We start from the raw sequence: 22,062 nt of genomic DNA, 5'->3' as shown, positions 1-22,062 counted from the left end.
GAAAATAGCCATGTTTTCAGGCGGCTGCGAAACAGTGCTTCAGATGAAGCAAATCTGAGGTCCAAAGGGAGGCCGTTCCAGTGTTTCGCAGCAAGGACAGCAAAAGCTCTGCCACCCATTCGAGTGCGGCGGAAGCGTGGCACAACCATAAGACGTAAACTGTTGGAACGTAGGTCTCTCACTGAATGGGATAATGTCAGTCTCTTTCTCAGGTAATCTGGACCGGTACCGTTGAGAGCACGGAAGGCAAGAGTGAGTATTTTAAACTTAATCCGAGAGACTATAGGAAGCCAATGGAGCTTTTTGCGAAACATGGAGATCGAATGTCGGAAAGGGATATTGCCAATCAGCCTTGCTGCCGTGTTTTGAACTGCTTGCAGGGGTTCAATTTGATACAGAGGGGCCCCCGCATAAAGACTGTTGGCATAGTCCAAATGGGACGTTATTAACGCCTGGGTAACTGTTCTGCGCGCATCCATTGGCAGGAATGGAAAGATTTTTTTCAACATTTTTAGCTTTCCAAAGCAGGCAGCCGTGACTTTATTAATTTGCGGGCCGCAGGAGAGCGTGTCGTCAAACTGGAATCCCAAATTACGGGCGGTGTGCACCGGAATAGGGGGGGGTTAAGTACCGTAGGCCACCACAGTGAGGGGGGTATTGTCATTTTTTGATTAAAGAACAGGACCTCCGTCTTATCCGCATTGAGACGAAGGTGGTTCGAGGCCATCCAAGAACAGATTTCTCCCAAACAGTGGCGGAAACTAGAGAGGCTGGAGTCAGAGTGATCTCTAAAGGAGAATATCAGCTGTGTATCATCAGCATATGAGATCACTCTGACTCCGCATGCCTCCACAACCTTGGCCAACGGGGCCAGGTAGACATTAAAAAACATAGGACTCAGTGCCGAGCCCTGAGGGACTCCACAGGCAAGAGGTTTGGACCCTGATTTAAAAGGTCTGAGGAGAACCCTCTGTGATCGGCCCTGGAGAAAAGATGTGATCCAAGACAGTGCAGAACCACCCAGTCCAATCTGCTCCAGTCGATCTAAAAGTATTTGATGAGACACCGTATCGAAAGCGGCGGACAGGTCGAGGAGAACCAACATGGCCTCCTCGCCCTTATCCACACACTCTCGAACAGTCTCTGAAACTTCTAGTAATGCAGTTTCCGTGCTAAAACCCGCACGGAAACCAGACTGGGAGTCATGGAGTAGGGAATTAGTCTGGAGATATTCTGCCAATTGAAGTTGGACGGCTTTCTCCAAAACCTTCGCTGGTTTAGGGAGGAGGAAAATAGGCCGATAATTGCAGAATTGAGTGGGATCCGCATCTGATTTCTTCAGGATAGGCACAAGCAAGGCTTCTTTCCAAGCAGAGGGGAATTGGCCTAACTGTAAGGAGGCATTCCAAAGGGAGGTTAGTGGCTCGAATAATAGGGTAGCTAAGTCAGTCATGATCTTAGGGGGAACCGGGTCCAAAGGGGAGCCAGATTTGCATTGTATAAGAAGTTTGAGTGCAAAATCAGGAGAGAGATCCCTGAATGCCAATAGGGTAGGAGCGGTGTCGTGTCTAATGGATTTATGGAGACGAGGGTACTCAGACGCCACAACTGGGTGGAAGGTAGATGATATTTTCTCAATTTTTTCCTGGAAGAAGTCAGATAGTCCATCGCAGAGGGATTGGCTGGCAACATTGTTAGGTGTAATTGCGGGAGGATTGACAAAATCTTTAACAATTTTAAACAAAGTTTTTGTCGAGTTGTCTGCATCTTTAATTTGCAAGGTGAAAAACTCTTTCATGGCCGTTTTTTTGAGCTTGGAGAATTGCTTCAAGGCCGTTTTGTATATAAATTTCAAACAAAGTATCTGATGGAGACTACTAGAGCAGATTCCTTAATGTAGAATTATCCCCAGGCGATAGACTGGATCCGGATTTTTTTTTGCCAAAGCATCCCTGTGTGCCGGGGGCATCACACGACTCCGCCCTGGCGTTGTCCGCGTACGTGACGTCAGCGGGGTCAGATAAGTCCCACCCCGGCACGCCTACTTCACTTTTTTTCCTTTTTCCCTTTTCTGTATGTAACGCCGATCCGGCTCGTGCTCCTGGCCTTTTTCGGGCCTTTTACCTTGTTGTGTGTGTGTGGGAACAGTGTGCGAATGCCCTCAGGCTTTAAAATCTGCTCGTCTTATGCGCCAGATGTCGGGCCGGATACTCACCCCATCTGCATGTGGGGTTTGGGAGAACACCACGACTTCACTGATTGTGAGGCGTGCCAGCAGATGAAACCGAAGTCCTGGCGGGAGCGCCGGATAAAACGTCTGTCAGTCCACATGTCCAGGTTGGCGTTGTCTGCACGCCCAGCCCCTGCGGAGGGTTTCAGTAATAGCCGCTTCCGTTGTGTAATCTGTCATTACTGTGAATTCTAGTCCTTCTTTTTCAGACTATGGTGTTGTTGGCTGCTGGCCGGCCCTTTTTTGACTGTGTTTTTTGGCTTTTTCTAAGCTGTGTTGGCCCTGAGACTGGGCCTTCTGTTATTCTTATTTGCTGATTGACAAGCTGTCTGCGGGTTCTCCGCAGATCTTTCTGTTGTCCTCTACTGTGGAATGTTTTTTCCTAAGGGTGTTCCCATGTTTTGGGACGTGGCACACCCTATGTGATGAGTGTGTGGGGTGATGGTAGCTATCATATAGTTCTGTCATGTGCTGGGGAGGTGTGGTCACTTTTCGGGCCTCTGCTCTCCATGACGTTACGGTATGTTGCAGGTGAAATCCACTTGCTGGTAGTTCTGGATTGGCTTGAGTTGCTTCCCGGCCTGTCTTCTGCGGGGTCGCTGGGTTGTTGGCCTGTTCTGGCCTGCTGTCTACGGTCTTGCGGCCTGGCTCTGCCTAGTTCGACTTCTTTTTGGGCTGTGTGTGTAAACACCTCCCTTGGGGACGTGTCCGGGACCTTCTTGGCCTTCCTGGTCTCTGTCTTCGACTGGTTTGCCCTAAGTAGTACCCAATGCTTTTATGCACCCTTGTGCCTTCTGGCACTTTGGACAGTCCTCACTGCCTTGCCCTCTTCTTCCAGTGGGCCCCACCTACCCCACCGCCTGTCCTCCCTAGGAGTTGGGCTGGTTCTTGAGTTCCTTGTCCCTCTTGGGATGCCGTCAGGACCCTAACTCCAAAGACCGATTACCTACCTGGAAACCGATAACCTCTTTCCCTCATTGAATAACATTGACACTTTTCTCCTAAAACGTTTCCAAGTAGCAACTTTTGAAAACGAAAAATATTCCTGAAAAAAAAATCAGCCGAATAACCAAAACGCATTTTCTCAACTGTTTTCTGGAAATGTCACAGTGCTGAATCTAGGTATCCAGGACTGAGTAAGAAAAAGTATTGTTAACATAACTTACCTGCTAAGTGAATTTCCTCCCAAAGGATAACAATTTTTCAATTTGTTTAGCGCGCAAATACCCGGAGGTGTCTCGGCGCTGTAGTGATCAGAAACTGCACAAACTAAAGCATCTATTGTGTAAACAACCAGGTTTTAAGTTGTTTCCTAAAACTCAACAGCGTGGGGCAGGTCTTAATACATAGGGGGAGTGAGTTCCACAGTCTGGCGGTAGCCACTATGAAACGTCTGTCGCCCCAGTTGACCTTTCCTGTAGGTGGAACGTTCAAAAGATGGGCTGAAGATGAACGGAGGGTTCTTGGTGCCTCTGGAGGTTTAAATGCTGATTTAAAAAACTGAGGTCCCGTATTGTTAATAGCTTTATAAGCTATACATAGGGCCTTAAACTTTGTGCGACTTCTCACTGGGAGCCAGTGCAAATTGTGAATAAATGGAGAGATGGAATGATGTTTTGGGATATTAAGCAGCACCCTGGCTGCAGCGTTCAGCGTTCTGCACCAACTGTAGCTTATTAAGCACTTTAGCCTGGGCGTTGAGGAGAAGGGCATTGCAGTAATCAGTTCGTGAAAATACCAGGGAGGTGATAAGGGTTTTTGCCGCCGAAGTGGGTATGTAAGGTAGAATTTTTTTAATTTTCTTCAAAATGAAAAAAGATGAAGAAACTACATTGTTTACATGATGATTAAAAAGAAGCCGATCATCAAAGATGACTCCAAGGTTTCTTACCTTTTTGACAGGTATAGGCAGGGGACCTAGTTCACTTGGCCACCACTGAGGGGACCAGCAGGGTTCTAACTTGCCAAACAACATAATCTCAGTCTTGCTGGAATTCAGTTTGAGACAGTTGGCCGCCATCCATGAGCTGATGGACAACATTGCTTCCTGGAAATTGGCGGCCACCCTGACTCCATCCCGGTGTATAGAAAGGACTAACTGGGAATCATCAGCATAGGTGGTAAGGCTGATGTCATGTTCCTTTATCACCCTCGCCAAGTCCGACACATAGATGTTAAAAAGCGTCGGACTTAGCGAGGAGCCCTGTGGTACACCACAGGGAAGGGAAAGAGGAGATGAATAAAAAGAACCCAGTTTAACAGTGGTGATTCTATGTGAAAATGTTTCTAAGTGTCAACTTTTGAAATGCAATAATATTCTTTAAAAATCCTACCTTTAACTAACACGCATTTACTCACCTGTTTTCAGGAAATGTCCCAGTGCTGAATATAGGATCCAGCACTGTGTTATCAAAATTAATCTGAAAAGTAATTAACTGCATTTTACTTAAAAAGCCCATTCATTCGAATGTAATATACCTGTAAAATGTTGCAAACTGCTTACTTAAAACTGTAACCAAAACCAGTACAAGTTACACTGCAATTTTGAAATGTTACTACAAGTAATTTACTACTGCAAAGTATTTGTATGCTTACCTGTGCCAGGCTTCCTTGGTTCTAGAAATAAAACTACAGTATATTTTTTATTCAAAACAATTGGCCTGGAGTTCAGTTCTTGAGGGTGTGAATTTATTTGCTGTCTGAGTATGTACACCAAATGCTTAAGACTGTCCGCTGATACTGCCTTACTGCTCGACCAAGCTACCACTTTAGAGAGTAAGGCTCTATCTAACTTTAACCTCTGCCAAACCACTGGAGACCCTTGGACTCTATACACACTGTACCTCACTTTGGTGCAGTATATATAGAGCCAGTTTCTTACAGTCTACACTAAAAGCACTCCTTCCCTCTGTCCAGTGAAGAGTAGTGCAGGTGTTCAAGGACAACACCACCGCCATGTGGTACTGCAACAAACAGGGCAGGGTGAGGTCGTGGACCCTATGTCAAGAGGCCTTCCACCTCTGGCCGTGGCTGGAACATCAGGGCATATCCCTGGTGGTTTAACACCTGGCAGGCTGCGTGTACGCCAGGGTGGACAAACTCAGCCGCAGGTGCATGATGGATCACAAATGGTTTCTTCACTCGGAGGTGGTGCAAAGTCTTTTCGACAGTGGGGAGAGCCTTGGTTAGATCTATTAGCCACCGAAGAAAACGCACAATGGCAGCAATTCTGCGCATTGAAGTTTCCAAGGCGGCACTCGCTAGGCGACACTTTTCGTCGCAAGTGAAGTTGCGTCTGTTGTGCACCTTTCCGCCTCTACCACTACTGCCCAGAGTGCTGAAGAAGATAAGGTGGACTGGGCCCAAGTCATCCTTGTGGCTCCGGATTGGGCACGGTGAGTCTGGTATCCCAAGCTGCTCAACATGGCCATCGATCCTCCGACCCGTCTGCCTCTTCGGGAGGATCTTCGGTCGTAGCAACAGGGGATGGTCCTCCACACAAACCTCTTTGCATAGGGATTGAGCGGCTGCAGTTGACGTTTTTTGACCGGCCTCCCAAAGTCTGCGATGTTATCTTGGCAGCCAGGCGTTCCTCCACTAAGACGGTATACTCCTGTCGGTGGAACAAATTTGTGGCATGGTACACAGCAAAGGCTGTGGATCCCCTCTCTGACCCTCCTTCTGAGGTTCTCTTGTTCCTCCTTTCTTTGGCCCAGCAGGGCTCCGCTCTGGGCACTATCAGGGGCTAACTCTCGGCCATTTCTACCTTCCTTCGGCTTCCAGATCAGCCATCTCTTATCTGAAAGAAACACGTTAGATTCCTTACCTTAGAATGACACCCAGGCGTCAGACTGGATTCGGAAAGTTTTCGTCAGCAGTACCGCTGCGCGTCGGTAGGCTTCATCTGCGTCCGTCGTCGGCGTCGTGATCGCCGGGATGACGTCGTCGGAGTACTTAGACGCCTCCCTCGCGCGCTGACGTCAGTTCTTCTTTTTTCTGCGCCTGCAAGTGCAGATCCAAGAAGAGCGTACCCTTAGTCATTTTTTGACTAACTTTTGCGCTTTTTTGGTCTAACTTTTTCAAGTCGACTTCGACTCCTGGTGCTGGTAGGGATGCCCGGTTTCAAGCCGTGTGACTCTGGTCACCGACTGATGTCGGTTTCCCACCCCCACCATCGGTGTCTATACTGCCTAGGAGCCGACCACGATGACAAGTCGTTGCCCGACTGCCGTGCCTTGACGTCGAAGGCTAGGCGGGAGGGTTCCTGTAAGCTGCCCGAGATCCAGCAGAGTCGGCTCCACGCAGCTCGAGGTCCCGGTCGAGGAGGAGGTCGAGGGACTGGTCACGGAGCTGGAGTCATCACCGTTCGTCGGGATCCAAGTCCTCGCACTCCCGTAAGTCGAGGCATTCGAAGAAGAAATCTAAGAAACACCATAGTTCTTCGACCTCCCCTCACCTGTCACGTGACTCGGCCGAGGGTTCAGGTGGTGGCACCCGCGCGTCTTCGGCGGAGCCCGCGCAGTTGTATCCAGCCCCACGCCCCCTCCGGTCCCTGGGCACAGTAAGACTCCGGAGCAGGTTCAAGACTACTTCTTGGTCATGAGGACTCTCTTTCTGCCGTCTGGCCCTGCCGGCGTGCCTTTTGGCCCCGCGGGTCCGACTGGGGGCCCTAGCCCTGTGTTGCTGGCGACTTCGGTCCCGGCGTCGCAGGACCCCATGGGATCCAGGCCTGGATCCCGATCGACGCCGATTGACATCACAACTCCTCAGGTGCCGACCCCCTCTGAGCCACCTCCGGCGCCGTCCTCGGGCGACGCCGGTCTCGGTTTCAGCCCGGGCCCTGCGTCCGACCGGCGCCGTTCTGCGACGCCGACGGGTGAGTTGTTCACCTACGCCCCGGCTCCGTCATTTCTGCCTGTTTATCAGGACACGGATGAAGGGAAGGACTGGGAGGGGTCTGAGGAACCTCTGGCACAGTAGTGCCAGTTAAGTCAGGACTGGGCAGATGAGCTAGGAGAGGCCAGTGGTCTAGACACTTTGCCTGACACTGGTTTTCTCTCTCCTCCTTCCGTGGCTACGGAGGAGCGAGCTACTTATGCTGTGGTGCTGCGCAAGGCGGTCAAGGCCCTGGGCCTTGAGTTCCTTGCAGCGGCCGTGAGGACTAACCTCTTCACTGAGGTGCTTCAACCGCTAGTAAGCTCTTTGGAGCCTCTGCTGCAGTTAAATAAGACCCTCACTGATGTTCTGATGGGCACTTGGTCCAAGCCGACCAGAGATCCTCCTGTGGATCGGAACGTGGCCCGGTGCCAGCGCTCTGCTCGGGGCGACCCCTGCTTTCGGTCCACTCACCCCACCGCTGAGAGTCTGGTTATCCAGGCCTCCACGTCCCAAACCGCCTTCCCCACCGGACCGGGAATCCAAAATGCTGGAACAGTTTGTCAAGAAACTGTTTTCCTCCCTAAGTCTAGGGTTGCGAAGCATTAATACCGCGTGCCTTTTGGACTGTTCACCCACTCTCTGTGGGATACGGTGGCGGACGTGCTGCCCCTGTGTCCGGAGGAGGCCAGGGTACGGCTAGCCCAAGCTTTTGCTAAGGGACGGGATGCAGCACGGTACTCCATCAGATGTGGACTTGACACCACAGACTCACTGGGTAGAGCGATGGCAACGACGGTCGCGATTCGTCGTCACGCCTGGCTGGGATCCACAAACTTTTCGGGGGATGTCCAGAGCACTCTCATGGACATGTCTTTTGGCGACAAAACAGACAGTGCGCTGCAGCAATTTAAGGACTCAAGGGCTACGGCCAAGTCTTTTGGGCCTGTCGGCCCAGTGCCAGCAAACTTCTGCTTTTCGCTCCTTTCGTGGCCACGGAAAGGGCACCACGCACGTTCGTCCAGCCACAGGCTGCAGAACCAACCTCAACGCGGTTGCGCATTCTGCCGTGGCGGAGCAGGGGGACAGAGAGCCGGCCAGTCCACATCCACATCCGCTCCCGCATCTGCCTCAAAGCCTTCCTAGTCCGAGCCTTCAGGCCCATTCCACGCCAGTGGGAGGCAGAGTTCGCCATCACCTCCTCCACTGGCGTACCATCACTTCGGACAGGTGGGTGCTACAAATCGTCCGAAGGGGCTACTCCCTTCCCTTTGAGGGGACCCCTCCAGCGATGCCACTGCAGTACCACCGCATGTTGGGGGATCACTTGCAACTTTTGCAGGAGGAAGTTACGGCCCTCTTGGCCAAGGGGGCCATCGAGCGCGTTCCTGGCCCAGAAGCAGGACAGGATGTTACTCCTACTACTTCCTGGTTCGCAAGAAGGGCAAAGGGGGCCTACGCCCTATCTTGGACCTCAGGAGTGTCAACGGCTTCCTACGGAAGAAGAAGTTCAAGATGTTGACGTTAGCTCAGGTTTTGGCTGCCCTGGACCCTGGCGACTGGATGGTAGCGTTGTACCTGCACGATGCTTATTTACACATTCCCGTCCTGCCGGCCCACCGGCGTTACCTGCTATTCACGGTGGGCCACGAGCACTTTCAGTTTACTGTGCTCCCCTTCGGCCTCACCAGTGCCCCTCGGGTGTTCACGAAAGTGATGGTGGTGGTCGCAGCTCATCTGCGCAGATTAGGAGTTCCAGTCTTTCCCTATCTCGACGACTGGTTGTTGAAGGCGGGCTTGCCCCAAACAGTTGTCTCCCACCTCCAAACTACCGCCGACCTCCTGCATTCGCTGGGGTTCTCCATCAACATGCCGAAGTCACACCTGAGGCCCTCCCAAAAGCTCCTCTTCATCGGAGCAGTTCTGGACTCTGGCGCAGTTTCGGGTTTATCCTCCCGAGCAGCGGGTTCGGGATATTAAAAGTTCTGATTCTGATCTTTCAACCTTTGTTCCTGGTTTCCGTTTGGATGACCCTACGGCTGCTGGGTCTGATGGCCTCCTGCTTCCTGCTGGTGCATCATGCCAAGTGGCGGATGCGGGCTCTGCAGTGGGACCTGAAGTTCCAGTGGGCACTACATCAGGGCAACCTGTCCGACCACGTCCTGATCTCGGAGGGCACTGCAAGACAGTTGCAGAAGTGGTTGCAACTGTGATTGGGTCTGTGGCAGATCCTTCTCCCTTCCCCAACCGGAGCACACAGTGGTGACGGATGCGTCCCTCCTGGGATGAGGGGCCACATGGAAGAGGCGGAAATCAGAGGCCTCTGGTCTCCGGCGGAATCCCGGCGCCATATCAACCTTCTGGAGCTGCGGTAGATCAGACTTGAAGGTATTCCTTCCCTCTGTCCGGGGAAGTGTAGTGCAGGTGTTCACGGACAACACCACGCTATGTGGTCTTGCAACAAACAGGGCGGGGTGGGGTCGTGGACCCTTTGTCAGGAGGCTGTGCGCCTCTGAACATGGCTGGAACAGCCGGGCATCACCCTGGTGGTTCAACACCTGGCAGGTTCTCTGAACGCCAGGGCGGACAAACTCAGCCATCGGTGAATGATGGATCACGAGTGGCGTCTAAACTCTGACGCCGCACAAGGTCTCTTTCAGCTGTGGGGAGAGCCTTGGTTAGATGTATTCGGCACCGAAGAGTACGCGCAATGTCATCAGTTCTGCACGTTGGAGTTTCCAAGGCGGCATTCGCTCAGAGACGCTTTCTATCTATTATACGCCTTTCCGCCTATACCACTTCTGCCCAGAGTGCTGAAGAAGATCAGGCGTGACCGGGCCCAAGTCATCCTTGTGGCTTCAGATTGGGCACGAAGATACTGGTATCCCGAGCTACTCAGTCTGTCAATAAATCCCCCAATCCGACTGCCTCTTCAGGAGGATCTTCTGTCGCAGCAACAGGGGACCGTCCTCCACCCGAACATGTCCAGCCTCCGCCTCCAAGCGTGGAGATTGAGCGGCGACATTTGATGCCATTTGACTTGCCTCCTAAAGTCTGTGATGTCATTCTGGCAGCCAGGCGTTCCACCACAAAAACGGTATACGCCTGCAGGTGGAACCAATTTGTGGCATGGGGCACAACAAAGGCTGTGGATCCTCTTTCTGCCCCTCTTTGTGAGGTTCTCCTCTTTCTTCTTTCCCTGGCCCAGAAGGGCTCTGCTCTGGGCACCATCAAGAGATATCTTTCAGCTGTTTCAGCCTTATTGAGGCTTCCTGATCGGCCTTCTCTTTTCAAGTCCCCTTTTGTAAATAGGTTCTTGAAAGGCATTACTTACATGTTTCCTCCTGTTCCCTTCGTAATGCCTCAGTGGGACTTGAATCTGGTGTTAACTTATCTGATGTGTGCTCCGTTTCAGCCACTCCGTAACTGTCCTCTTCGCCTTCTGACTCTGAAAACTGCTTTCCTGGTTGCCGTCACCTCTGCCAGAAGAGTGAGTGAGCTCCAGGCTCTTTCTTCTAAGCCTCCTTTCCTCTCTGTCCATCCGGACAGTGTTGTTCTGAGGACTCGTCCTTCTTTTCTACTCAAGGTGGTTACTGCTTTTCACATCGACCAGACCATTTCCTTGCCCACCTTCTTTCCGCCTCCACATCCCTCAAAAGAGGAAGAGAGGCTCCACCGTCTGGACCCAAAACGTGCACTTTCCTTTTACCTGAACCGCACACAGCAGTTCCGGGTGGACGACTAACTTTTTGTTGGCTATGTTATGCGCTAAGAAGGGACAGGCGCGGTGCACAAACGAACCATCTCTCAGTGGGTCGTTTTGTGCATCAAGGTCTGTTATTCCTTGGCTAAAAAGGATCCTCCTGGGTGTTGCGCGCCCTTTCCATTCTTGGCCACGGCGGCTACTACTGCCCTGGGACGGGTAGTCCCTTTGCAGGACATTTGTCAGGCAGCTTCATGGGCCTCGCTGTACACGTTTGCCAAGCACTACTGCCTCGACAGCCAAGTCCGGAGGGAAGGCTTCTTTGGCCGTTTGGTTCTCCAAGACTTTCTAGTTTGATCTTGGTTCGCAGACCCACCAATGGGGCTGGTTTTGCATGGGTTTCTATTCTAAGGTAAGGAATATATTCCTTTCGTTATGCCTCAGTGGGACTTGAATCTAGTCTTACCCTATTTAATGTGCGCTCCCTTTGAGCTGCTTCATAACTGTCCTTTAAGGCGACTGCATTCCTGGTTGCCATCACATCTGCCAGAAGAGTGAGCAAGCTCCATGCTCTTTCATCTAAGCCTCCTTTCCTGTCTGTACATCCGGACCAGGTAGTTCTCAGGACTCGTCCATCCTTCCTGCCCATAGTAGGGGTCAGAACCAGTGGGGGCCAGTTGCTGGAAGCAGCAAAATGCCTGGAGAAACTCACACAGCTGGCAAGCCTTTGAAGCTTTGTGGACCCTGCCCATCCTGGGGGAACTTGGCACCTCATCCCAGGATGTGCATTTTTCAGACCCCCGAGAGCAGCAGGCTCTCAACCCAAGGGTTCAGAAACATGTCTGGTGGGTGCACCTGGTGAGCAGCCATTCAACCTGGACACTAGTGTTAGGTCGTTTTTCAGGAGGCATTTCTAAGATGCCCTTTGTTTGCATTTTTTTAGTAGATCCTACACCAGCCTCAGTGTGGGTTTAATGTGCCGAGAAGTTTGATACCAAACTTCTCAGTTTTCAGTAAAGGCATTATGGTACTGTGGAGTTCGTAATGACAAACGCCCATCACCATATACTCTTAATGGCTTTACTGCACTTACAGTGTCTAAGAATTGGCTTAGACTCTGTAGGGGGACAGGGCTTATGCACCTGTACCCTCACCACTGGTATAGTGCACCCAGCAAGAGGAGTGGCTGATAAGGGATGTGTGCCATGTTGACTATTCACGTTGTTCTGCACCAAAACCTGCAGCCTGCAAAGGCAGTGTGTGGGTATGGGTACAGGGCCTCTAAGGGCGGCACAATAAGTGCTACAGCCCTTAGAGGCCTACCTTGGCCACAGTGCCCTTGGTACCTGTGGAACCATTTACAAGGGGCTGACCTGTAGCCAGAGAGTGCCAGTTGGGTTTTGTTTTCAATGCAGTTTTAGGGAAAGAACATAGGCCATAGGTACCTGTTTGGCTGGTTCCCAGAGCACAGTCAGTCAACGTACATCAGCAGTTTAGCAAAAAGTCGGAGCAAATGCAAAAAGAGGGCACTTTCTTACACCTAATTACTTACCACTAATCTTCAAAAAAACAGGTCCCATTGTTCCTTGTTGCAGACTTTATCCCCAGGGGCAGCAATATCTGTCACAATTTAATTATGTCATAGATGTGATAGACATAACATGAAATTCTGGTCAAGGGGATGGTTCTACATGCTTTCGTTTGAATGGAATAAAAAGTAGTAGTTTATTTTCTGTAGTTAATTGATACACACATCACTGGGGGTAGAATCCAAGCATTTGTAACAAATAGTGTTTATAAAGAGTAATACTCTTTATAATGAAGAGTACATGTTTTGGAGCCTACTCCGATCTGCAGTCTCCTCTTCCAGAAATGAACAATTCTGCCACAACTTCTAAAGATTTCAAAGACTTTGACATAGTCCTTCCTTCAACAATATCTGAGTTTCAATCACTGTAAAGTTCAGCAAGCCCATTCAGTATATGACAATATTGGTTAGATAAACCAGACTACTCTGTAAAAGTTTCTGTGTTGAGGCCAATACTGTTTGTAACCACGACACTGCATGCTGCAATGTCTCATAGGATATATGTTATAGTCCAGCACATTGTTCTCTCCGGTGCAAACCCCTAAATATTCCACAACAGGAAATTATGCACTATTTGGTGACCTTACTGAGAACTTCACTCCCACAGCACTAATTCATATTCAAAAGGCTATGTGTGTAAGTCTTTTTTTCTGCTGTACTTGGGCCCCAAAGTTAGTTAAGTGTATAGGTATGCTGGTGAAAATGTTTTAATAACTTTTTTATTCTGATATTTTGCATTTGTATTCCATCTATTGACAAATTATGAAACAAAATATATTTTGTGACACAATTTGTATTTTGTTTACAGATTAGATGCTATTGCTAGAGATTCTGAATTGGTTGATAAATCGGAGACTGATCTCCGACGTCTAGGAGAGTTAGTTCACAGTGGTTGTATTAAAGCATTGAAAGACAGTTCTTCTGGACAAGAAAGAACAGGTATGTCACTGAATAATATTTTACACACATCAATTGTTCTAATGTTTGTGAGTTGACTAAATCATCTAGTATCAAAGCTGTGTTCATCTGTCAGACTCAAGTCACCACTAACCTGTTGATCCAAAGGTTGATGCAAGAGTAATGTAGAACCCACTAGTCTCTCCGCGTCTGTTACACAACTAAGATTCGCACAGGAAGAGTCCCAAAAGGCCGTAATTGCAGCACAATTTGTAGGGCAAGATAGAATCCAAGTATGTCGGTGCAGGGGACAGTATTCATTCCGAACAAGTAATATATTGTATATAATAATAGCTATTACTAATCGGAGTTCTCTGAAGAGAGAGCTGGGAGAGGTTGAACAATTCCAAAGATGCCAAGAAAGTCGAGGTAATACTGCAGAAGGAATTTCAAGAAGCACTGCAAACGGAATGGTCTCGACATCTGGTTTGAATATATTCATGAACGGGAAGCCAGAACACAGATGAAGAGCTGCACCAAAGCAGAAAAAATAAAGATGAAGAACGGAGCCCAAGCGGAGGCTTTTCCCTTATTAACATGGAGGAAAGTCAAGCACCTATGTAGGCGGTTATCTGAAAGAAACACGTTAGTATTAGATTCCTTACCTTAGAATATCCCCAGGTGTCAGACTGGATCCAGAAAATTTTGCGTAGCGGTACCCCTGCACGTCGGTAGATGTCGTCTGCGGCGCCGCGTCCGTTGTTGGCGCCGGTATGACGTCGCCGGAGTACTTAGACGCCGCCCTCGCGCGCTGACGTCAGTTCTTCTTTTTTCCGCGCCAGCAAGCGCTGGTCCGGAGAAAGTGGTACCCTTTAGTCACTTTTTGACTAAGCTTTTTCGATCCTTTTTGGATCGGTTTCGAGTCGTTCGACTCCATCGGTGCAAGTAGGGTTGCCCGGGTTCAAGCCCTGTGTCGACTGCAACCGACTGATGTCGGTTACCGACCCCCATCGCCAGTGTCTACATTGCCTGGGGCCCGACCATGATGACAAGTCATGCGCCGACTGTCGGCCTTGACGTCGAAGGGTAGGCGTGAACGGTCCCGTAATCGCCTCGAGCTTCGGCAGTCGGGCCCCGTGCCGTTCGAAGTCCCGGTCCGGTAGGAGGTCGCGGGGCCGGAGTCATCACAGCTCGGCGAGTCGACACCACTCGTCGGGCTCCAAGTTCTCAGGTAAGAGGCACAAGAAGTCGAAGAGGCGACATCGCTCTTCTGACTCCCCCCGACGCTCGCGTGAAGTGTCCCGGGGTTCGGGTTACACCGCCCACCCGGCTCCGCCGGAGACGCAGACTTCGTGGCCTGCTCCATACCCGCCGGTCCCTGGGCAGAACACAACGCCGGAGGAGATCGGGCCTTCCTCATGGCCATGAAGTCGCTCTCTCCTCCGTCGGGTTCCGCAGCGCCTTCGGGCCAAGCGGCCCCGACTGGGAGCCCAAGCCGGCCGGGTGCTTCGGCCCCAGCGCCGTCTGCGACTTCGGTCCCGGCGCCGCAAGGCCCCGCTGGATCCGGTTCCGGATCCGGGTCGCCGCTGGTTGACCTTACGACCCCACCGGCGTCGGCCCTTAGGGTGGCATCCCAGGCGTCGTCCCCGCACAATGCCGTCCCTGGTCCACCCCTCGGTCCGGCGCCGGAGCGGCGTCGGCATTTGACGCCGGCCGAAGAGGAATTCTTCGAAGATCTGGGTCCATCGTTTACCCCTGAATTTCAGGACATGGACCACAAGGGAGACGGGGGGTGGGGGGTGTCTGAGGACCCTCTGGCACGCAAGTGCCAGTCATTTCAGGACTGGACACAGGAACTAGGGGAAGCCAATGGTCGGAGGAGGGGCTACTTATAGTGTGGTGCTGATGAGGGCAGCCGAGGCCTTGGCTCTTGAGCTCCCCATCGCAACGGTGAGGTCTAACATCCTCACAGAGGTCCTTAAACCGCAGGTAAGCTCCCCAAAGCCTCGACTCCCGTATTTAATATGGCTCTCATGGACGTCCTGTTGGGCACTTGGTCCAGGCCCACTACAGGTCCCCCTGTAGATAGGAACGTCGCTAGGCACCACCGCCCTGCTCCGGGCGACCCTAGTTTCCTGTCGACCCACCCCACCCCGAGAGCCTGGTTATCCAGACCTCTACTTCCCAATCTGCATTCCCGACTGCACCACCGGATCGGGAATCCAAGAGTTATGAACAATTCGCCAAGAAGATGTTCTCCTCCCTTAGTTTGGGGTTGCGATCGGTCAGCACCGCGTGCCTCTTGGACCGTTACACCCACTCTCTGTGGGATACGTTCGCGGAAGTGCTGCCTGAGTGCCCGGAGGGTGCCCGGGTGAAGCTCGCTCAAGCCCTCACGGAGGGAAGAGACGCAGCGCGGTATTCAATACGATGTGGACTGGATACCACGGACTCCCTGGGAAGAGCGCTGTGAGAAGGTGGCCTGATATGCAGTGCTCACTATTCTAGTGAACACTATGTATCAGTCCAGCAACCCTTATTGATGATTGGTTGTAAGTCAACCTTATAGACCAGCTATCCTAGTAGCGTGGATACGAGCAGTCTAAGGCTAAAGACTCGAGAGGGCGTGTTAAGCCAGCTGTTTACCACACATATACCCCTTGAATACCAAGTGAAAGGACACCACACAAGTGTTATGAAAATAAACAGTTATTTATTTAAAGATCACAACAGCCCTGTACTCTTTATGAGGACAGGGTACTAAGCACAAACCAAAACTCTTACAAAAATACTTAAGTTAGCACAGTATATACAAATGCCCGAGGGGCACGGAAAACCATATACTCTGAAAGTGGAATGCGAAATTCCTAGCAGGTAAGTACAGTACTAATAGCTTTTGGAATCGCTAGGACTTGACTAGGGAATCGTCAGATTACTTCTAGGAGGCCTAGGGGACTCGGGTGCAGTGTGTGCACTCTCACGCGAGATGCGGACAAAAGTCTATGGTAGCTAGGAATTAGAAAGTTAGTGTTCTCGGGCGAACCCGACCTGGTGGGGAGAAAACGAAAGTAGATTCTGACCCTTGGATAGTGAGGCTATGCTGGGGCACCGAAATGCCGAAGTTACCTAGCCCAGGGGCTGCAGCTGCATAGGTCTGAAAAGACGTCGGGAATCCTCGTAGACGGACCAGGAGCCGGAAGAAAAGATGCTGGCCGGTGACCAGTGAAGAAAGTTCAGTTGGATCCAAGCCTGGATCTCGAAGATAGATGACACCTGAAAGCAGAGGGGACCAAGTTCGAGACTACTAGCCAGTAGTCAGTGGGCACCAGGAGGGCACCGGATGGTAGCCACCTCGACTAGGTGAGTGGGTGACGCTTGACTCGAAGATCTCACGGACCAGGAGGCGTTGTCGGCGACCAGGATGGAGGATCGAGCTGTCCCACGAAGATGGAAGCTGTCGGCGTCGCTGGACCCAGGATTGGGCAACAAAGCCTTGGCAAATTCAAGCCCACGCGGTGGACCTAAAATGGCGTCTGGAGTGGACCAGGAGGGTCCGGGGTGCCTCTCTTGAACAAGGAAGCAAGGGCCAGCCTGGAGCAACCAGACCAGCAGTCGTGAAGTCGTTGGGCGTCGTTCAGAAGGCCACAAGCCAGCCGGCTAGTAGCCAAACAACGCGGTGCACAGCAAACAGCAGAAGGGCCCCACGCCGATCGTGGAGATGCAGGGGGGCTGATCTTGGGTGCTGGAGCTGCGCAGGGTCGGGGCTTCTCGGACCCCAAAGCACTCACCAGTGGAGGACACGGTGGGCTTGCAGTAAAGATGTCGTGCAGTCTTGGCGATCGTCGGTCCCTTGAGGTCTCGTCGCACTCACGGTTCTCAGCTTGGCTGTAGAGGTGAGTAGAGGTCAGAGGTGCCAGGGAAGCCGGGTCTCGTCGAGCTGGGTCGTCGGATTCGTGATGAAGGACTTGCAGCAGACCGCAGTGTTCTTTAGGATGGTGCCCGCTTGATGCAGGGTGACTACTCCTTAGCCACAAGGGAGAATCTTGAAGAAGAAATCGTGAAGTCCTTTCGAAGAAAGTGGTATCTTGATTCCAAAGATGATCTAATTTTAACAGGGGGCCCGCTCCCATCTTTATACTAAAAAAGGGGGCTGACCCGGTGACTAGGTCCTGCCTATGGGTGGGACTAGGTGGGGGTGGTTACACCCCTCTGCCATGCCGGACTTCCCCAGGCCAGGGGCTGGTGTGCCCCTGGAACTGGTTCAGACCGGCCTATGCGTAGTGAGCACCGGGGTGCCATTCAGCAGTCACCTTCCTGTAAAGCCCTGCCTACCCAGGATACACAAAACCATGTCTGGGACGGTGCTAGCACCGCCCCTGACAGGAAACCCTTTGTCCAGGCTCCCCTCACTGGGAGGACTCCCAGCTGCAGGGGGTCAGACTCGTGTCTGTGGTGGCAGCATCCATTTTGTGGAGCTGAGGCTTCAGTTAACTTTAACCGGGGTTCACAGTTACATACATGTCGTGTCCCTCTAGAAGGGTGGAATGCTAACCCCGTCGCCAGAATTGGCGAGGGGTTAGTATTCCAATTCGTATGACACCTTACTCGACATGTTTTGATAAAGCAATACCAAAGATAGCATTTAACCGCGAGGATTATAATGCACTTAAAAGTATATGGTATGCGATATCATGGAACAGCTATTAGGACTTGGTTCCGCAAGCTGCAGACAGGCTCAGCTCATGCCAGAGCACCATCTCACATGATTCCAAGCACTCTGCCTTCAGGATTGTCAAGGCCTGCCATAGGAGGGACTGATAGGAATCTGTGTGTCCATTTTAGGGTTAGGTATAGGTATACTACACCTACAGCAAAGGGTGATTACACGACTTTGCCCCAGCTGTCATGCAGCCAGTTGTGTCAAATTTAGGAGGCCAGCCAGGGGTGGCATAATACATGCTGCAGCCCCTGGCAGCCCTGGGTACACCCATGCCCTGAGTTACAGGGTCTGATAGGGTGGCCCAGTACCAATTGGAAATGTACCTAGGGTACATGGAATCCATTTTAAAGAGAGAGCAGTAGGCCTGGGGTCCTGATTGGCAGGGTCCCAGGTCGACTATGTCCAAAACCAGCTAAAACACAGGGCAAAAAGTTGGGGGCAACCATAGTCAGGATGTACCTTCCTACACAACCCCCCCCCAAACGAAAGGAGATAAGGCTATCCTTGTCCAGGTAAGCCTCTATTACCTAAGTGGCCATATAAGGAAGTACCAGCTCTGGCTTGGTTTCCCCCTGTGTCATGGTCCACTAGGCAACCCCTCACCCTAAGGGTATCTGAGGGTCTCCACCATAGGGAGTCTCTGTCTCTGGTGTGTCTTGGGAAAGAAGAAGGCTGATGCTGGGATGGAGTGCTGAAGTGAGGCTCCTCTACCTTTGGGCTCAACTTCCTCCAATCACCATTCATCATGTGTGCCTTTCTTTCTTTAGCTGAGATGCACTGAGCTCTCAGGGTCAGCCTCTGGCTACCTAAAGCTGGAGGCTGAGTCCCTCTGTTTGGCTTACTGGAGGGACAGGTCAGGTCTGGGGTTTTTAGGCCCCATGTTTGGCTGTGCCCAACAGTGTCCAGCTGTGGGAGTTCCCTAACTACTTTTAAGGGGGATCCCTCAGGAGTCTGTTCTATTTTCACTTGGCTAGGTTTACCAGCTTCAGTGATCCTAATCTGCTGATTAGGGGGTTCTTTTGGACAGGGGGCCCTTTGGGGTCCACCACTGGCCTCCCTGGTCTCTTCAGCCCTGGGCTGACTGAGGCAGGGTAGAGAGGTGCAGGTTACCTGCTCCAGACTGGGTCCCACCTGGGAAGGGTCCACTGCCATCAGGGGCTCTGCCAGGCTGGGCCTGACTACCTCTGGGGCAGTTCCTTCAACAGGGGTAGAGTCAGTTCCCTGAGGAGGCTGGCTCTCACCTAGTGTCTGGGAGGGGGAAGACTCTTCTTCCTCCTCAACGCTCTCTGTTTGAGTGGAGTGATCCATTGTTTCAGGCTTCACAACCTCACTGTCTGTTTGAGTAGAGGCTGAGACCATTTCAACCTTGCCAACCTTTTCAGGAGGGCACTCAGTTTGTGTTTGGGCTGTGACTGTCACAGCCCTCCTATCCTGTTCTGGAAAGTCTGTCTGAGCCTGGGCAGTGGCTACCACTGCCCTTCCAACCTTTTCAGGGAGGAATGGTGCTGGGACTGGGGCTGTAGCTATTACTGCCCCACTAACCTGTCTGGATAGGCCTATCATTCTGGAATGAGTTTCTTGTTCCACCTCAGCCCATGCTGAGAGTTCCAGGTCATTCCCCAGTAAGCAATCTACAGGTAGGTTATCTGTCACTGCCACTCTCATGGGCCCTGTGACATTACCCCAGCTGAGCTTGACTACTGCCATGGGATGCCTTCTCTTCATTCCATGAATGTCTGTCACCTGATAAGTAAAACCAGGGGTCAGTTGAGCAGAGGGGACCAGATGGTCACTCACCATGGTGAGGCTGGCCCCTGTGTCTCTGAATGCCTCAACTTTCTGACCATTCACTAAAACTTCTTGTCTATACTTGCCCAAAATGTGGGGTCCAGTAGTGAAGTTGGCAAACCCCATGCCAGTCTCACAGACAAGAGTGTGGTCAGGGAACCTGGCTAAGCCATAGTCCTCCTGATTGCCCAAAGTAATGCCCACCACATTCTTGGGGGCACTCCCACCACCTGGGGGATTACCACTAGTGGTAACAGGAGGTTTAGGAGTATTACCTGGGGGCATATTTCCCTTATTACCATTTTTAGGGCAACTGGCATCACTTTTGTAATGGCCCACCTGTTTACAGGTATGGCAATAAGGTTTCTTTTGTTCAGAAGGAGTGATCTGGGACCCACCACCCTTGTTGGAATTTTGGGGCCCTTGGGAAGTCTTCTCTGTGGATTTATCCCCACCCTTCTCTTGAGGCTTGGTTGATTCCTTTTTCTGGTCACCACCCTGGTTTTTAGGCCTAACCCTGGTTCTGACCCATTTGTCTGCCCTCTTACCCAATTCCTGTGGAGAGGTCAACTCAGAGTCTACCAGGTGCTGATGTAATAGCTGGTTCTGACAATTATTTAAGATTTGCTCCCTCATAATTAGATTATACAATCCTTTAAAATCAGTAACCTTACTACCCAGTAGCCAGCCTTCAAAAGCCTTAGTGGCACAATCAACAAAGTCAGTCCAATCTTGAGACTGAGTTTTCTGGGTGTCTCTGAACAGCATCCTGTATTGTTCAGTGGTTAAACCAAACCCATCAACCAGTACATTCTTCAAGACTTGGTAATTGTTAGCATCCTCCACCCTTGTGGTGAGGAGCTTATCTCTACCTTTACCATCAAAGGAGAGCCACAAGATAGCTGCCCACTTACTTTGGGGAACACCCTGCACAGTGCAGGCTCTCTCCAAAGCAGTAATCCATTTGTGGATGTCATCCCCTTCTTTAAAGGGGGGCACTATCTTATTCAGGTGCTTTGTATCAAAACTCCTTTCCCTATTGCTAGGTTTATTGCTGCCACCAGTGGGAACTAGCCCACATAATTCTTGCTCTCTAGCAAGGGCAAGTCTCTCTTTGGCCAGGGCAAGTTCTTCCCTTTCAATCCTCAGTTTGACTGCCCTTTCTTCAGCTTCATACACTCTCCTCTTAGGGGAAGACATCCCTCTGTGAGAAGAGTTGAGAGAGCCATTGGTTCGAAGGGATCTGTTAGAGCCTCTTGATAGAGACCTAACTCGTCCATTCCCAATGTTAAGCTGACCTGAGAGTGGGCCCAGGAGTCCCCCAGTACCAAGCTCATGTCTGCTTAAGTTGGACCTGCTTAGTCTACTGACTTCTAGCTGTCCCTTATCTGCCTCATCCCCAGACAACTCATCCTCCTCCTCAGCATCATCTGCCTCATGGAGGGGATGGATATCAAAGGGACCCTGTAAGGAGGGCATACTTCCTTCTGGATTAGAAGGGTCTGGGTAACCAGCCCTACTGGCATCATAGGCCTCTAAGAGACCAATCAGAAAGGAAGTGGTGGGGTTAGACCCCTGTTTTAGTTTCCTGAGAGTACACACTTGTCTCATCTCATGGAAGCTAAGAGCAGTATATTTTGAAGGGATGACCTGTGGAGGGTCAACTGACACAAGGGGAGACTCAGTGTTTCCTCCTGTGACCGACATACTGCTTCTAGTGTGGTGTAAGTGATGCACCTACCTACACTATGTGTTACCTACTGGTCCCTTGCTAGAGTTGCAGCCAAGGTGTGCTAAGCCTTGAGGAGCTACAACAGCTGGTTCAGTAGAACTCAGAGTATTCTAAGCTTTAGTTATATGTACCTAACAGTACTTATGTGATCTTTCAAAAAGATATTCTTAGGATACGTGTGGTAAAACAACAGCAAGCTCAAATCCCAACCGCTGCTCACCAATGTGAGAAGGTGGCCTGATATGCAGTGCTCACTATTCTAGTGAACACTATGTATCAGTCCAGCAACCCTTATTGATGATTGGTTGTAAGTCAACCTTATAGACCAGCTATCCTAGTAGCGTGGATACGAGCAGTCTAAGGCTAAAGACTCGAGAGGGCGTGTTAAGCCAGCTGTTTACCACACATATACCCCTTGAATACCAAGTGAAAGGACACCACACAAGTGTTATGAAAATAAACAGTTATTTATTTAAAGATCACAACAGCCCTGTACTCTTTATGAGGACAGGGTACTAAGCACAAACCA

General features: G+C 51.0%; 1 protein-coding gene across 1 annotated transcript in view; it reads left to right on the top strand.

The window, feature by feature from the left end:
• The window catches only part of CHD1 (chromodomain helicase DNA binding protein 1), a 1,544,591-nt gene that overhangs the window by 1,061,209 nt on the left and 461,320 nt on the right, over window positions 1-22,062 (top strand). The window contains exon 26 of the mRNA XM_086960963.1: window positions 13,205-13,335. Within this exon, the coding sequence (XP_086817089.1) occupies window positions 13,205-13,335 (131 nt within the window). The remainder of the gene's footprint in view (window positions 1-13,204; window positions 13,336-22,062) is intronic.

Source organism: Lissotriton vulgaris, chromosome 3_1 (genome assembly GCF_964263255.1).
Source record: "Lissotriton vulgaris chromosome 3_1, aLisVul1.2, whole genome shotgun sequence".
Taxonomy (NCBI): Eukaryota; Metazoa; Chordata; class Amphibia; order Caudata; family Salamandridae; genus Lissotriton; species Lissotriton vulgaris.
This window is presented reverse-complemented; position numbering and strand designations above follow the sequence as displayed.